Below are 18,261 nucleotides of genomic sequence, written 5' to 3'. Positions count from 1 at the left end.
ACCTTGACTCAAATCACATATTTGGATTCCCTAATATCCCTTACTCCATAAAGTCAGTGACTTTAAGCCTTTGCATGGCTGATATGGTCACAAACACCCAAAACACTCACTCTCTTAACCCAAAATGCTCATAACTCATGCATGGATTGATTCCAACGTCAAAGGCTTGATTTTTATGACACAACACCACTAAATACACTCAAATAGGGTGGGTCATAGTCTCTGGAGATCAATAACTCATAAAGTCTCCAACTTTGGGATAAAACCCTAAGATACTCTAATATGAAGCTCAAAACAAAAGAGTGAGAAAGCTTGGAGCTTTATACCTCATGATGAAGCTCCCAACTCATATATGCTCAGATCCAAGGCCTGGACTTTCACTCCTTCTTTACTCTAAGAACACACAAAATTGCTTAAGGCTCCCAAATGGACACACGCAAGCTCAAGAACGAGGATTAGGGTTTAAGAGGGTTTATTGACTAAGGATGGTGGCCAGGAATGAGGCCATCTCATTCTTTATATAGGGACACCCCTCAATTAGGGTTTCTCATTCTGAGCCTAGTACGCCCAGCGTATTAGGTGGCTCCGCTTAAAAGTCACACACATGAGCACGCTAAGCGTACACATACGTATGCCCAACGTACTCAGCTGTCACCTTTCTTTAATGAGGGACTTATCCTGCTAAAACGTCAAACTTCTATAGCTTCCTCGATATTCCAATAAATCTCATACTCACGGAAAAATGTGGAGATGCCCTACACTTCTAGCAACTCGTCGCAACCCCGAGACTTCCTCATGCCCGGGTTGCAGCCCACAAACCCTAATATCAGATGATTCGAAACAGGATGTTACACTAGGGCTCGTTTAGAGAGTGTCAATTGTAGCCACAATAAGATGAACCTCTTTCTTTTTCCAAAGGGTAAATTCGGGATTAGGTTATGTGTTGAGAGGACCTTCGGTGGGGAGACAGTAATGGTCTCTGATAGGGGATTTGGGTTAAGGTAAAATTTTCCAATTCAAAAGCTTCAAGAGTTGATATGATGGTGAATCGTCGTAAAGAATAGTTGTCACGGTCTAGTGTAACGCCCGTAGATCCGGGCTAGTCAATTTAGAGACGATAAGCATCAAAAATGTCTTTTTTATGGAAGATTATTTAGAAGGATTAATCTTAACCAAGTTGTAGTATATGTCACAAGGTTTCCGTGCATATAAAGAACGCCAAAATCTGAGTTATAACGAAGAAGTTATTACCTGTCGAAGTTTCGCGACAGAAGCGACACGACCCAGCTCGACCCAGCGCGACGTAAATAGTGAATTTAAGGTAGATAGATACCTATCCTTAGTGATCTAAATGATAATTTAATATCTCATCGATAGTGGTGCAACGACGGAAAGACGGACGAAAACGGAGTTCAGATGAAGGAGTTATGAATTTCGAACGGAGTTTTCCTGTCCCGGCCTACTAAAGATAATATATAAGTAATATATTTATAATATATTAAAAATAAAGTCAAAATTAGCCAATGGAGTCTAAACGAGAGTTGTAGAGCATAATCTCAACTTCGCGTCGATATAAAGAACGTCGAAAACGGAGTTCGTATGCGAAAGTTATGAATTTCTGAAGTACGGGGCGCGAAACCCCAAAACTGTCAGAGACCACGACGTGGCAAGTCTTCTGACACCTCCGGGAGTCCCCCAGATGCAACTTGCAATGACGTATGCAGTGACGACCAAGCCCACGACGTGGAAAAAGGGTGCCACGACGTGGCAAGGGCCAAATTTGCCCTATAAATAGATTTGAAGGGCCAGCCGACTATGGTTGCTCCATCCCTTCTCTCCCACTCCCAATACACCCTCTAAGCCCTATTTTAACCCCCCGAAGCCCCGGTATCAACCCCGAGACCCGAAGCGAGTCCCGAAGCCCCGAAGATCCCGAGAAGAAAAGAGTTTCTGAGCCAAAGCTCTGCCCGCGAGAAACCCGGTGTGTGAAGATATCCCGGTTTCACCGAAGAATACTACTCTTAGAGCTGTAGTGTTATCCGATCATCTTCTGATCAAGTGAGTGTATAGTCACTTTCATCTTACACATAGATATGAAGTATTTTATAAAATACGTGCTATGTGTATATATATATATATATATATATATATATATATATATATATATATATATATATATATATTGTTGTTTATATGTGTCAGTGTGTGGTTACTTTCTTCTAACACATAAATATAAAGTATTAGCTATGAAATACGTGTTATGTGTTATATATTATTTTTCTATTTGAGATGGGCTTGGATTTGATGTTTTTATACGGGTGTTAAATGATTCAAACTATATATGTATTTTATATCTACAAAATATGTTGGGTAGAACATGGTAGATGAAATAGTGGCAACTATGGAGTTAGCGCCTATTGTATAAACCTTGGTGACTATAAAGTTAGCGCCTATTGTTAGATAAACCCTGGTGACTATGGAGTTAACACCTACTGTTAGATAAACCTTGGTGACTATGGAGTTAGCGCCTATTGTATAAACCTTGGTGACTATGGAGTTAGCGCCTACTGTTAGATAAACCTTGGTGACTATGGAGTTAGCGCCTACTGTTAGATAAACCTTGGTGACTATGGAGTTAGCACCTATTGTATAAACCTTGGTGACTATGGAGTTAGCGCCTATTGTATAAACTTTGGTGACTATGGAGTTAGCGCCTATTGTATAAACCTTGGTGACTATGGAGTTAGCGCCTATTGAGTAAACCTTGGTGACGATATGACTTCGTGCCTGTTAAGTGAACCTTGGTGACTATAGAGTTAGCGCCGCTTGAGTAAACCCCGGCGACTATGGAGTTAGCGTCTGATAACTATGAATTTAGTACCTGATAGATAAACTTTGGCAGCAATGGACTTCGTGTCAATTCCTTAGATCAATCCTTAGGAATGAATGAATAAATGATAGTTGATTCTTAGGGTAAAACCTTAAGAGTAAAAAATATAATGGGGATGGGTAATTGGGTTGTTTGTTTAATGATTGAATATAATAATTGTATTATTGTGGGTTGAAAACCCTATATGCTCACCAGGCTCCCAAGCCTGACCCACTCAGTTTTCTTTGCATTACAGGTAATGACACAAGAGTATAAGTTGGTGGACTTGACGAGAGATTTTGATTTATAGATCAGTAGTTATAAATAACTGTTGTAAGGTCTATTTTATATTGTTTATGCTTTTGGTCTGTATCGGAACATGACATCCCGAGGTTTTATTTTTTAATGAAAATACATTCTCTTTGAGAAATGTTTTGATAAATGGTTATCATATTTTATTTTGGGAACAAATTCCGCAACCGTTTTCTTTAAACAATCACTCTGATTTATAAAACAAAGCATAAACAAATCGGTATTTTCTGGCCGTGAAATTGGGGATGTCACATCTAACGTGATGCTAATGGAGGGAAATTGAAAATTAAGTGAAGAATTGGTGGCAAGACCGAGTAAGAAATGATTGGTAGCCATGGAGGAACAAAGCAAAAAGAAATTTAACCAGCTCTTGATACCATATAAGAGACAAAGAAATTTAACTGGCTCTTGATACCATATAAGAGACAAAGAAATTTAACTGACTCTTGATACCATATAAAAGATAGAAAAAATAGAAGCTTATTAATAGTTTTCTATGTGTATATTACAACGCATACTATGAATTAATATATACTTGCTAGTACAACTATAATCCTAAATATAAGGCACACTAAGACTTCATGTTGACTGAAAAAGAGTCTTCTAGACATGTGTTGAGTAGAGAGCACGTGTGACCCTATGAGGTTACTGTTATCATAACGACTCATGAAACTTATTTATGAACTTATCATAACAACTCATGAACTGGCTTACTCAAGCAATTCTTGAATTCCCCTATCCCTAAAGATAGCAGTTTCATTTCAATATCCCTCTTGTTTTGAGACAAATCATGGAAATTCATCTGAAACAAAATAAAAATGAAAACAAATACATCTGAAATCAATTGAAGCTCGTGGATGGAAGCAGAATACAACAAACCTTAGAGTTATTATTCCGTATTATAATCGTGAACTTTTGTTGATGATTTCATAGTTTGATTCACACAAAAAAAAAAAAAAAAAAAAAAAAAGGATAGAGAAAAAGAGTATCATTTAGGGGAGAGCGGAAGGAAGGAAAAGCGAATGGAGGCGGTGGTTATACTAACAGGGGCAGTATTGGCATTTTATAAGGATTTAACAGAACATAATTAATGATATTAAGATTTAACATAACATAATTAACGGTGACCAAAGTCACAACAAAATGAAAGATTCGAATCAGGGATGCTAATCCAAATATTTTCAGACCAAAGTAACAATTTTCATAGTAGAAACCATTTTTGTAATTTTCTCAAATAAAAATAAACTTCTTTTTTTTTATTTTTTTATTTCCATGAATTTGAATGTATTAAATTAATAAATTAATCAAAGTTACTATAACGTTATCGTTTTCAAATCCCTGCAACTCGGTTGTGGCTCTTTTACTCTCTCAGTTCTTACCTGACAAAATGAAAGAAAACGATGACCTAATCATCCTAACAAATGGATGATATTCATCAAACACAATACCAACGAAATGATCTATAACTAGCAACCACGGTCGTCGGAGAAACAAGACAGCGGTGGCTCCCAGCTCTACTTCCTCCACCCCGACGATCTTCTCAGAAACCTCCGCCTCCGACGGTTCCTTGACTTCAGATTCTCATCTGAAACAGCAGAAAAGAGGTTAAACATCACAATTAGTAGCTTAATGTCACGCGCATTACAGACTTGTACGGTACAATCAAACCTTTTAGTCTGCCGGAATGATACAAAGCTTCCTCCGCAATTGGCCGCCACTCCTCCGCACACGAGTAATTCAGTCCTAGACCGACGCTAAGCCCTCTCAACAAATGCACCGTTCGTAGAACGGAAAACAGCTCCTCCGGAAAGGCCTATTAATCAACATCAATAAATGAGCTAAACAGAAATTCCTTCGATGAAGATAATTAACTCCAATAAACAAACAGAGTCACAGACCTGAACAGCAACCTTCTTCAACGTGGCATCCTCTGCATAAGGCTGCAACATCTTCACTCCAGGTGGCAGCTTCGTGTCAAACATAACCTGAGCCAGCTTAAACAATTCTTCCTTTTCATTATCACATAGGCTTAAGGTATTTATCCCAAGCTCCCTGTTTAAACATGATATCAATCAATTCTCTTACAGTTTTACTAATTGTTATGAAATCAATGTAGATCTAGATTTTTTTTGTTGTTTTAACAATTGAGATTCACTCCAAAAAAAAAGGCTACTAATAGTGTAATACCTAAGGCCCTCAGATGCCCTTATGTGATCATTATCAGCAATAGCAAGAATCAAATTAGCATAACCAAACCTCAAGGAATTAGGAAGTTCTTTGACTTGTCCATAGTCAAGCAAAGCAACCTAAGCAAGAAAGATTGTGAACAATGTTACATGAATGAATCTAAAACATGGCATTTTAATATGATAGAACAAACGAATTAAGGTTTCAAGATCTCATGATAAAAGTTGAAAATATCATCATCTAGCAGTGATTGCTTTTGGTTTCTTACTTACTTGTGAGCCTTTACAGATGAGAATGTTTCCAGGGTGAGGATCCGCATGTAAAAAACCACTTTTGAGTATCATTTGTCCATAAGCAAGACTCAAACTTTTCAAAATGTTCCTGCATTTAAATATAGTTTAATTTAGAGTTGCATATGTACAATAGTTGAAAGGTGTTTATTGCAACAAAAGTCTCATACTCTTAAGGTCTATGGAGCTTACTGCTTTGCTGCCACTGCGATCTTACCATCTGGATTTATTCCTCTTTTCATTATTTCATCTTTGAGGTTTAATATCGGGATTCCATCTATATATTCCATCACCAAAACCCTCCTACTCAAATTTTTAAAACAAAAAATAACTATGAAAAGTGAATAAAGTTAAAATTTTAAATAATGTAATTAAAAGATCATTATTCACCTTGTGACAACATCCCGGATTACCCGTGGGACTTTAACAAGCATCTTTTTGTTATTTTCACTCAGAAAAGTTCTAATTCTATCCATAGCAAGAGCTTCTCTTGTAAAATCGAATTCATACCCTATCTTGAATCGCATAAATGAGCATAAGTTATTATCCACATAAACAAGAACAAAACAACTAACTTTTAAATTTACCCTGTTTATGAAACTTTGGTGACTTACACCTAAACTTTTAGCATTCAAATCATGTGATTTCTTGGATTTCTAAAGAACAAACCTGTTTTTCCATTTCTTTGCACACAGAGAACAAGTCAAATTTGAGATCCGTCTTTTGTAAGCATAAAGCAAAAGCTTGTAAATTTCGAAGATCTGTCATCATTAAATCTTGAACACCAGGATGTTGTACCTACAAAGCATTTAATAGTTAAAACATCAAAAATTACAATTTTTGTCCTATTGAGTATTGACATCAAGTCTCAGTGCCAGTCTAATGCATGTCAGACACAGTACAAAGACTGACATGTTCAGTCCTATCCTTGGTACCAAACGGGGCCTTAAAGTACACGTATGACGTACCTTCACAACAACATCTTTCTTATCACCTTTCAGCCTAGCTCGATGAACCTACATGGAATAGCAACATACACTTTCATTTATTTGTGTGTTATAGCCTCCTACTTCCATTTTAACAAATTCCATACCCATACCTGTGCAATTGAAGCAGAGCCAATAGGATCCCATTCAAATCTTTCAAAAATCTCTGCAATGCTTTTACCCAACTCCTTCTCAAGAAGAAGCCTCACCACATTAGATGGGGTTTTAGGAGCTTGATCACACAAAGTCACTAGCTTTCTCACCCATGCAGTTGGAGCCAAATCAGGCTTCCCAACAACTTGAGCAACCTAATCATAATTCATAAACCCCATTTCACATCCCAATTATAATTATACTCTACCAAATTTGAAAACCCTAATTTTAATTGCACCTTTATGGTCCATAAAATGGAATAAAGAACAATACCCATGATTAAAAGTTCAAACAAAATCTTGAAATCAGACTAAATTCAGAAACCCCTTATTGGTCCATAAATTGGCATAAATATGAAATACTAAATAGTCACACACGTTAAAGAAAATGTGAGCAACAAAGATTCAGCCTTTTTAGCATAAAGACTCTTTATAGTTTATACCCATGAGATAAAAAAAAGGTGAAGAATTTAAAAGTAACCTTGAGAAAGAATCCACCCATATCATAGCACATGGAATAAAGTTTGTCAGCAGCATGTTCATGATGTCTCTCCCACATTACCTCTGCCTTTTCAACATCTTTTTCAAAACTAACCCTAACTTGAAACAACTAAAAACACACATCCAAAAACACCCAAAATCAAAAAAACAGTCAACACCCTGAAAAAGATACACCCAAAATAAATAAATAAATAAGAATAAGAATTATCAGTGTCCCACCTTATAACCAGCATAGATATCAGCAGCCCTGGCCCAGAATTGGAAGGATCGTTGCCATGGTCTAAACTGAGTAGATAATTTCTCTTGAAGTTCTTTGAAATCTACAAAAGCCATTCTTTTACTGGTCTTTGTTTTTGGGATTCTTTTGAACTTGTTCGTGAAATTATAGATGAAACCAGAAGGAGAGTTGGGTGTTTTTCTTCGATTTGAAGCCGAAATGGTCAACTTTCGCTTGTGTTCTTGGGGTTTTCTTCTCTTTAAATCCAAGCGATGTTATTGTTGCGTGAGGCAAATAACAATGAAATTATGAAAATTTTGAGGTTAGCCCATTTGCTATTAACGGATGGAATATTTCGTTAACAACAATGTATTAAGCAACTTGGAAGGGAGTTGTAGATGTATATTCCTTATTTATACATACTTAGAAATTAAATTAATTTTTGTAAATTGGTTCAACTATGGTTTCCCGTTGATATGTCTTCATTGTAATTGATTGAAATTTGAACTTTAATTTTAAAAAATAATACTAAATGATTATAAATTTATATAATATATGTATAATAAAATTAGGTAAATCGTATCTTTAGGTGGCCCACGTCAAATCATATGGGAAGTAGACAAAGGAGCAATATCAATTTTTAAAGCATGCAAAATTCTAACTTTATATAGAATTTTTCCCACATCAACCACCAATTATATAAAAACTAGTTCTTCAATATTTATATAAACAATAGCAATGGTTAATTTCAACACTAAAAGGTTTAAGGTTTTTTTTTTCCTTTTGAGAAATTTACAAATTTATCCAAAATTCTTAATGATTTTTCACTAAATAGCTAACAATTAGCATTTTTCAAAAAATAGTCAAGGAAATCACAGGTAATTAAGCTAAAATGCGATTCACTACATTGGGCTACGAATTAGGCCTACTTTGGGTTTATGGACAGGAAGTATATAAACCTTAAAACTTTGAATAACCTTCATTTTCACACATTCAGCTTAAGAAATCAACCAAAATCAATTTCACCTGAAAAATTTTATACATACATCGGAGGAAATCGCAGGTACATATAAAACAAAATCGACCAAAGGAAACTGCAGGTACGTTGGAGGAAATCGCAGGTATACCTAAGCCATCTGCGATTTCAATATATATATATATATATATATATATATATATGGGACGAAATCGTAGACCATGTAGGTCAAATTGCAGATACATGGGATGAAATCACACGTGGCATAACCACCTACGATTTCAATGTAGAAAAACTTGATTTTTTAACATTTTTTAAAAAAATCATTAATGTATTTGGCTAAATTTGTAAATTTCTCTTCTTTTTATGGTTTGAAACAAAAGTTTTATTTCTTTCCCAATTAGCACCTACAATTTCTTTTTCATTATTTTTTTATTTTGCTTGATTATCTGGTTTATAGGTTAAGTTTCAATAAATTGTCAAAATAAAAAATTTGGAAAAGTTGTAGTTTTTTCGTAAAAAAAAAATTGTGACTTAAACGGGAAAATCATCAACTTATAGGTCATTTATAAAACCTACAAGTTTTCCAACTTTCCCCAATGACCAATGGGTTCAAAAAATGTTTATCCAATTGTGGTATGATGGTATTGTTATATGGTTACTATATAACACCAAAAACGGTTTGTAGGATGTTCGTTATGCGATGATATTTTTTGTTTTGAGATGGTAAAAGTAATGATAAAAGAAGGAACATAGGGTTTATGAGGGGTGAGGCATTGGCGGTTTTAATCACCCACAATGGTAGACCCCACTTCTCGTCAGCAGTATTGGCCTTAATGATTATCCCCCAGAGATAGACTGATAGACTAAAACGCAAAAAGTAATATATAGTTATATGTGGGAAGAGTGAGATACTTAAAAGAAAAAGAGTAATGGCTGTATGTGAGATTAGATGGGGAGGTACAATAGTGAGTGATTTTAATAATGGGACGATTGTATGGGGTTATGGAGTTGTCCTAGGAAGACAAAGAGACTAAAAACATAAAGGGTAATTGTTTATATCTAGAGAGACCCGGATAGCAATGAGATTAGATGAGGAATCGCGATGTTCTTCTATCCAGCAACATGTTGCTATAAGGAAACAAAAACTACTCTATAATTGTTTGTTTGATTATTGTCAAAATTTCTAAAAACACATTTCAATATCTTATCTAACTTGGGCTAAAACTCGTGAATTTAATGTAAAATTCCATGAAATTTATACTAACATTTTTATCAATTTTGAAAATATTGGTTTTATAAATAGATAGTTTCAGTTAAAATTACTTATTAACAAATCTTAGATTTAAAATAATTAGAAAACTTTTTCTAGCTTTTAAAATTAGCCATAGAAAATAAAGAAAGCCATGGTTACGAAAATAGCACTCTTATTGTGTATAGCCATTGATCCAGATAATCCAAAGACACAAATCAACTCTTAAAATTCTCACTGCATTCATAGAATTCATTTAAACCTAACTCTCCAATACATGGCTTAACCTTGCCACAAGATCACTCAAAAGATGAAGAAGATTTCAAATACAGTATATAAATTGATGATGCTTGTCTTGCAAGAAAAATAAAATTAAGGATTTAATTTGAAATGATACAACAAATATCAAGTTCAAAATAAAAGGGATTGTTCTTTTTGCAGCAAAACCAATAAATTTTGTAGTATGATACTTTAAGAAGTTATGTGGTTTGGTATCGAAAGAAATGGAATTATTGTTCCATTTGAATGAAAAAGAGTTATTTGTTTTACAGTTAGAGTAATAGAATGACGAATGAAGCATTCTTGAAAGAACATGATTTCTCTTTCGTTTTTTGTTTGGTTTTAATGCCTTAAACGATATAAAAATTAGTATTTAACTCATTTATAGGTAAGAAATTTGTAAAACGACAAATTTTCTTCAGAAAAGCATGAGCATTAATATATACAAATTTTATTTTTTAATATTAAATTACTAGAAAATATATATTTTAGGGTAATCTACTTTAACCAATATATACAATAATAGAGTTATTGTAATTGTCATGCCTGATTCCATTCCATTACCTAGATTCCTTTATCGTTTGTTTCATTCCATTCAACAACCAACAACCAAAAAAACTGTTAGTAGACTACTATGAAACTACCCTCCAAAGTCACAGAAAATCGTAGGTGAAGTTGGACGAATAGTTATATAACAAAAAAACATACATGCATGGACAGGTAATGAATGGTATTATAAATTTGCATAAGAATCATGATACACCATAAAAAGCATAAACTATTACAAAACAAGAGTCTTGTAGTTTACTAGGAGGAGTCTTGAATTGGGGAAAATGGAAGGAAGGAGAGGTTACAGACTTAAAGAAAGAAAGAGTTAAAGATCAATAACACGAGAGAGCTTCTGAATGCGATTGAGCAAGAAATCCCCTTGCTTAATGGTCGCTTGATAAAGAGCATTCTTTGCATCCGGTCGGTTGGTTTCCAGTACTCCTGCTACTTTGTCAATCTTGCAATGAAGCTTTCCCGCTGCAATGAATCGTGACAGCTCCCTGTTTCCCCCCACCAAATTCACACACATGTATCGTTAAAAAGACCAAAATACCCTCACACATTCAAATAAACAAATAATGCTTCTTATGAGAGAGAGAGAGAGAGAGAGAGAGAATTGCTTACAGATCAATGAAATCAACTGTGACACCAAACGCCTTTGCCATGGCTTCAATGGTGACACTCTTGTAAGATTCCAGGAACTGAGAATAGACAACTGTCCTGATCTCTCTCATGTAAAAACGGAAATGCGGATGCAAATAACGATCCAACTTAATATGCTCAGTGATCCCAGCTGCAAATAAACAATCATTAAATTAAACCACAACCAATAACCCTCATCAACATGTAAAGGTTATCAAACATAAACTCACCAAAAGCAGAGAAGAAAGATTTGTATTGACACTCGTACAGAGAGTTCATAAATTCTGATAAAAATGGAATCTTTCCAATCACTGTCAGAATCTCTGGTGCATCCACAACCTGCATAGATTACAGAAAAAAGAAGTTAGAAAAAAGATTATTAAAAAAAAAAAAAAAAAAAAAAGTTACCTTTTGCTTAAGGGAAACCCGATCCAATGAAATAATACTGGCTAAAACAGTGTAGAATATGAAGGTGTCATATGGGAAAAGTTCATAAGTAGTGAAAGTTGATATGGAATCAAGGAAAAGATCAGCTGCTTTCTTGAAGTTGCGAGTGGACATGCAGTACAACCCTTCATACACTTTCAGTCTGTTCTTCCTTTCCCAATCACCTCCTTCCTCAAACAAGCTGTGTGCCATGAGAATTTCAGAATTATGGTTATGAAGATTTCAAGGTAATGGAATTTGAATCAAGAGAAGAAGAAGAAGAACTCACTTCTTTGCCTTATCGATGCTTCTTGATATAAGATCAAAATCCATGTAGAAGAAACCCATTTGTAGAGTGTAAAATACCAAGTCCATTCTTTGCCCTACAGCAACTGTTTTGCCTTCTGTCACCTTCAGTTGTTCTAGTGCTTTCTCCTGGTTGCAATAAAGATTTTAAAAAAAAAATGTTAGCTGTTTTTTATGGAAATGCTAATTAGGTTAATAAGACATATTAAAGGTATCAGATGCTCAGATTAGGATTGCCAAATGCTATTTCTCTAATTGTTAATTGCTTCTTTTAGTGTTTGGCAACAATTATTGTTGTTTAGACAGTTGTAAAGATAGTAAAGAAAGCATTGATAAGTGGTAATCAGAGTATTCTCATATATGTTTGGTTTGTCACTGTTGATGGAACAACATAATTGATATGAAAAAATAGGTAATTGTTTTAATCTAACTAACTGTTGGTTGAGAACAACAGAAATTACAAAACATTGATGCTTATTTTGTGTAGAATAAAAAGCATATGCAATAGAAGAAAATGTTTTTTTTCTTTATGTATTCATATAAAAACCTGTTTACTATAGTATTCATATAATCATTTTGTTTTTGGGTTTTTTATTTTCAGAACATTTTGCTACAAAAAAGTTACAATTATTTCCATCGGTAACTTATAATGGTCACTTAATGAGTCGTTTTGATTTTATCCTCTTTGTTGAGTGTAATTTGTTAATTGTTGAAGGCGTTAAACATGTTTCCTTATCACGTACTCAAAACAGAAATTGAGAGAAGAGAACAAGGAATTGTTTATTATTTATCAGGATCTTTGAGTAAATATTTTGTTAAACAGATGAATGATTTTATCATGGCATGTGTTGCATTTATGTTTTATGAACTTATGGTGTTTATGAGTTTTGGTACAATATAGGGGCATTATTATGGCATGAAAAAACTATGGACTTGCCCTGGAAATCAACATAATATAAAATGTGCATGAACAGGGTAAACTTTATTTGTTGAATACCTTGTCACCAATCCGGATGTAGAACAAAGATTTTGCCAAATGAGCTTCTCTAACTTCACTTTCTCCTAAATTTTCTTCAGCATCCGCAATTCTGAATAAAACAAGAACACAAAAAAGATGGTGAGACAGGCCAAACCAATCTATCACTCCTTTTGCTTTGCATTTTCTTAAATAGCAAACTGGAAGCCATGGAATTTGAGGTCCTGAACATAGATTCCATTAACATAGATTTATGTCCAGCAAGCTATTAACATTTGATCCTAATGTGTGCCATTTTAACTTTCTTATACATTGTTACATTGCAATACAAAAGCCCAAGCTCAAACAGCTTGTATTATGATCTTAAGTTCATGGTTTGATGGCTTAGATTTAGACTGTTCGTTTCAAACCTATTCAAGCATAACTACAGCAACATTTTCATGTAGGTATCGGTGGTTATATGCCAATGTCATTCAGTAACAGAATCAATAACAAATCCATGTAAATGCAGATGAATTACATATACGAAAAAAGTTTGTTGCGGAAATAAGAACGTCTACCTTCAAATTCAAGGCCGTTAAATCTATATGCATATATATTTCTGCAAATAAGCATGGATTGGTAGTGAGATGCAATGAAACATAGCTTACTTTTCATCGAGCTTCTTGAGCTCTTCGGCAATCTTAGCACGCATGGAATCCAAGACCTTCTGGTCGAGTTCCAGCACCGAACTCGCGGCTAGGGTTTCGTACAACGGCGCCATGTCTTCAAAATCAAAATTACACACAACATGAACAAAAATTAACGTAAGTTCAAAAAAAATCTATGAGATCCAATCGGTATTGAGTGGAGATGATTACCGTCGGCCACGACAGTGGACATGACCTCGTCACGAAGGCGAACTTTTTCAATGTCATCGACATCGGAATGAGTAAGAAGGAATAGCTTGTTAGCTAGAACTAGGTGAGGTTGCTGTGTGCCTTCTGTACCTTCCATGGCGTCGATTTTCTGGTTTTCGTTCTTGATCGGAAAGCTTTTAGTTTCTTCTCCCTTCTCTTGACTTGCAGAAGGAGAAACCTTATTCTTATTTATTTGGATAAGTTGTAGTTTAAGCCCTTCTTTCTTCGACATTTTCATTTTCAGTCCATGTACTTACATGTTATGTTAAAATAGGGTGATTTGTATCCTTCAAAAATTCAAGTTCTTCCATTTTGATTTACATAATAAGTTTCTTTACATGTCTTCTATTTTTAATATTTTTTTCATTCTTGATCCACTTTAATTTACACAATAACTTCTTACATTTCTTCTACTTTTAATAGTTGTATCATACTTTTATAATCATACAATACAAACACTTAGAACTAATTATTTATAATTTACAACAACATAACAATATATTAGAGATAAATAAATCACAAAAAATTGAAGTAAATTAAGGTTTTCAATATTATGAAACAAAAACTAGAGTTAAAAGCTTAATGTGAACTTACTTTAACTTGGGTGAGAATGTCAATATTGAGATGTGAATTATAATTACTAATTGAAGCGTCATTCAGTTTGCTTCAATAATCAGTCTTGGTGTTGGTATAACATTCACATTTTTCGTAAAACATGCCGTAGAAGAATCTTTAGTTACGTTAGTTAATAATGTAAATTTTCTTAAAATTAAATAAATAAGAATTCATAATATGTGATATGTGTTTATATAACTATTATTTTGTAACACCCCGACTCTCAGTTATAAACTTTACAATCTTATATTCATTTTGAAAGGTCTACTTGACGAGTTGGATGCCCTGAATCGTCGAGTAGGAACGAACTTGGCCACATGTCTTAAGTGACCAACTCGACGAGTTGGAGCTGGAGGATGAAACCTTAATTTATGGGGGTTTGCACCCTATTTAAAGGGTCATTAGCCTCCCTTAGCCTTGTAACATCCCAAGTCCAGGTATACCTTGTAAAGCTTGATCTTTTGAGTACTTGTCCATTTTAGCCCTTTTTGAAAAAGGTGGTGAATGAGTACGCGGGGCGTACGCGAGTGTACGCTCAGCGTACTCATATACGTGCTTTTGACATGGACACCACCTAGTACGTTAGGCGTACTAGGCCCAGAGTGAAAACCCTAATTTAGGGTGAGTCCCCTATATAAAGAATATGATGGCCTCATTCATGGCCACCATTCTCAGTCAACAAACCCTCTTAAACCCTAAACCTTCATTCATAGAGCTTGTGAGTGCATTTGAGAGCCTTTGAGTAATTTTTTGTGTTCTTGGAGTGAAGAAGAAGCTTTGGATAAGAAGGAACGAGAGTCCAGGCCCTTAGATCTGAGCATATCTGAGTTGGGAGTTTCATATATAGGTTTAAAGCTTTTAAGCTTTTTCACTCTTTTGATTTGTGCATCATATCAGAGTATTTTAGGGTTTTGTCGCAAAAGTTTGAGATTTTATGAGATATTGAGCTCCAGAGACTATGACCAACCCCCTTTGAGTGTATTCAGTGGTGTAGTGTCATAAAAATCAAGACTTGGATGTTGGAATCAAGCCATGCATGAGATATAAGCATTTTGAGTTAAGAGATTTAGGGTTTTGTGTGTTTGTGACCTTATCAGTCATGCAAAGGCTTAAAGTCACTGACTTTATGGAGTAAGAGCTATTAAGGAGTCCAGATCTATGATATGAGCCAAGGTCTTAACTGATTAAGACCAAACAAGTAGAAAGAGTGAATCTGGGACGTACGCTGGGCGTAATCCCAATACGCGCAGCGTAGGGGTTGAGCATCCCCGATGCCTGCATGGTAGCACAGTACACCCAACGTAGAGAGTTGGTATGCGCAGCGTACGCACTATCGTTGACTTTTGGTTGACTTTTAGTTTTGGTCGATCTGTGGACCACTAAGACCATGGAGGGGTAAAATGGTCTTTTACCCTTCTGTGAGTTTGTAGAATGGTTGGTCTAGCTTCATTGAGAGTCGTTATTAATTAGGGATAATTATCGTATTGTGTTAGGCGGAGGCTAGACCGATGATTCGAGTTCGAGATTATCCGACTCTTACGAGGTGAGTCTTCATTATACATACTTAGAATGGTAATCTGAGTTGTGTGACCAGAGGGTCTTATGTGCTTATATTGAGTATTGTGATATTTTACATTTTGGCTATGTGATTTATGTTATGTATTATTTTGAGCTTACTGAGTTAGGACCGGAGGGGTCCATTTGAGTTAAAGCCGGAGGGTCCACCTGAGTTGTGGGACCGGAGGGTCCTACCAAGACACATTGACCAGAGGGTCTTATTAAGTTGTAGCCTCGAGTGGCTAATGAGCTGTGTGTAACGTCCCAAATTTCGAGTCCAAAATTTTCATTTTTAATTAACTGATTTAAGAACATTCATAAGAAAACTACGTAAAAATATATCATTTCATAAATCAATATATCATGTCAAAAAACCCAAATCATAAAATAGTAACATGTCAGAGTACAATCCCAGAATATCTCAAATGCGGAAAACCAATACGTGTGTGTATGATGTAATGCTACCGCGCCAGCTCTTTTCCCTTCGTTGAAGAGGTACCTGAAACCAAAACTGTAAACTGTAAGCACGAAGCTTAGTGAGTTCCCCCATCGTACCACATACCATACAATCACATAACATACATATACTGTCAGGCATATCTGGGTGTCTGACCTACCCCTTCGATCATGTCGACCGGATACTACCTAGCATATATGGGTGCTGGCCTCCCCTTCGGTCCTGTCGACCGGATACTGCCTAGCATATATGGGTGTTGGCCTCCCCTTAGGTCCTGACGACAGGATACTGCCTAGCATATATGGGTTATGGCATCCCCTTCGGTCCTGTTGACCGGATATTGCCTAGCATATCTGGGTGCTGGCCTCCCATTCAGTCCTGTCGACCAGATACTGGGGACTATTTCACCCCTCTACTACTACCACATAACATGTATCACATAATCATATTCTATATATTATGACTGGGTATGACTACCCCTCTTCGGCCCTATCGACCGAAAATCTTGGGGACTATCTCCCCTACTACTACTAGCATATAAAACATCATATCATACTAGAACATAACATATCAGGTAGTAGCAAACTTAGATGAATATCACCAAGACAGTCATCTAACATACGAATCCTACTGGTGGGCGGGCACTGGTGCCTTAGACCAACCGCTACTGGAAGGTAACTCACCTCGTGCAAGTACTTATTGATAATCTGCGTGGGAAATCTCTATTTGCTGCTGCTCCAGAAATCCTCCGGCTATAATCCACACAAAACACTCAGTCATAACCTGATATCTACTCTTAGGGTAAAATGACTATTTTACCCCTGACCAAGTCCAAGTCAAAGTCAAAGTCAACTTCCAATTGACCTGACTCGCTGAGTTGGGCCGCCAACTCGTCGAGTCCCTATCCTTTTAACTGTCCTCATCCACGACTCTACTCGTCGAGTTTAGAAATGACTCGACGAGTTCTCCTTCTATACAAACATCGAATGAACCTTCATCCGACTCGCCGAGTTGTATGGACAACTCGTCGAGTTCATCCTCATACTATGAACCAGTCCTTTCCTCGACCCGTCGAGTTGTATGAACAACTCGTCGAGTTCATCTTCAAGAGTTGGGAGATTGCCTTGGACTTGCCGATTCCCAAGAACAACTTGCTGAGTCGCTACTGTCCAAGTCCCATGTCTCGATTTCTGGCGTACAACTCTTGCCCAAATGATAGATCTAGGTTCCAAAGATCGATCTAGCACGTAAAGTTACAAACTTTATGTGCATGCATGGGAGAATGAGCTCAAATGGCTCAAAAAGGGGTTCCTAATATGCATGGGGCTTTCAATGGGTTCAAAGACAGCTACTTTATGCCTTAGGTTCCCTTAATGACCTTGGATCTGAAACCTTAGCCTCTAACCATGCTTGCAATCATGGTTGGTTGCCAAGAATGGCTCCTAGAAGCCCTAGTTTTCTTCAATAAGAGATCTAGCTTAGTAATGGACAAGGTATGAGCCTAATACCTCAGATGGATTGTGAATGATGCTTAAGCTCGAATTCCTTTCGCCTCTTCTTGTTCCCTCAAGCCTTTCCTTCCTTCCTTTGATCACAAACCACTAAGATCACTCAAAAGCCTTTAGATTTTCACACACACACACACACAATTAGGGTCGATATGGAGGGTTCTGGAAGTAATAGGGGCGAAAGGTGGCTGAATGAGACGTTTAAATAGGGTGCAAACCCCTTAGATTAGGGTTTTGTCCAGACAGTGTGGACTCGTCGAGTCCGGACGCCGACTCGTCGAGCCGCTCACTCAACTCTCATGTCC

The 18,261-nt window shown here is 36.1% G+C and overlaps 2 protein-coding genes across 2 annotated transcripts; both read right to left on the bottom strand.

Moving 5' to 3' along the window:
- Positions 1–4,416: 4,416 nt before the first annotated feature.
- LOC111921510 (uncharacterized) lies at positions 4,417–7,864 on the bottom strand. Its single transcript, XM_023917094.3, has 12 exons — positions 7,517–7,864; positions 7,278–7,406; positions 6,758–6,952; positions 6,627–6,674; positions 6,328–6,456; positions 6,049–6,173; positions 5,851–5,961; positions 5,641–5,749; positions 5,369–5,487; positions 5,080–5,233; positions 4,850–4,994; positions 4,417–4,766 (listed from the first exon to the last, which is right to left on the bottom strand). Exons 1-12 carry the CDS (start codon positions 7,628–7,630, stop codon positions 4,696–4,698), a joined length of 1,449 nt encoding a protein of 482 aa, XP_023772862.1. The 5' UTR covers positions 7,631–7,864; the 3' UTR covers positions 4,417–4,695.
- A 2,870-nt stretch (positions 7,865–10,734) lies between these two features.
- LOC111921511 (26S proteasome non-ATPase regulatory subunit 6 homolog) lies at positions 10,735–13,992 on the bottom strand. Its single transcript, XM_023917095.3, has 8 exons — positions 13,781–13,992; positions 13,571–13,685; positions 12,942–13,032; positions 11,928–12,073; positions 11,621–11,840; positions 11,443–11,551; positions 11,195–11,363; positions 10,735–11,070 (listed from the first exon to the last, which is right to left on the bottom strand). Exons 1-8 carry the CDS (start codon positions 13,914–13,916, stop codon positions 10,896–10,898), a joined length of 1,161 nt encoding a protein of 386 aa, XP_023772863.1. The 5' UTR covers positions 13,917–13,992; the 3' UTR covers positions 10,735–10,895.
- Between the last annotated feature and the right edge of the window lie 4,269 nt (positions 13,993–18,261).

The sequence above is a fragment of the Lactuca sativa genome, chromosome 4 (genome assembly GCF_002870075.4).
Source record: "Lactuca sativa cultivar Salinas chromosome 4, Lsat_Salinas_v11, whole genome shotgun sequence".
Lineage (NCBI taxonomy): Eukaryota > Viridiplantae > Streptophyta > Magnoliopsida > Asterales > Asteraceae > Lactuca > Lactuca sativa.
The sequence above is the reverse complement of the archived record's forward strand: the minus strand, read 5'-3'. Positions and strand labels throughout refer to the sequence as shown.

Coding starts and splice junctions, on each gene's coding strand:
- LOC111921510 (XM_023917094.3), bottom strand. CDS start 7,630: ATGGCTTTTGTAGATTTCAAAGAACTTCAAGAGAAATTATCTACTCAG. Junction 5,750..5,850: donor ATCGCAGTGGCAGCAAAGCA/GTAAGCTCCATA, acceptor ATTTAAATGCAG/GAACATTTTGAAAAGTTTGA. Junction 5,234..5,368: donor AGGGCATCTGAGGGCCTTAG/GTATTACACTAT, acceptor ATGTTTAAACAG/GGAGCTTGGGATAAATACCT.
- LOC111921511 (XM_023917095.3), bottom strand. CDS start 13,916: ATGGAAGGTACAGAAGGCACACAGCAACCTCACCTAGTTCTAGCTAAC. Junction 13,033..13,570: donor CTCAAGAAGCTCGATGAAAA/GTAAGCTATGTT, acceptor TGTTTTATTCAG/AATTGCGGATGCTGAAGAAA. Junction 12,074..12,941: donor ACATCCGGATTGGTGACAAG/GTATTCAACAAA, acceptor TATTGCAACCAG/GAGAAAGCACTAGAACAACT.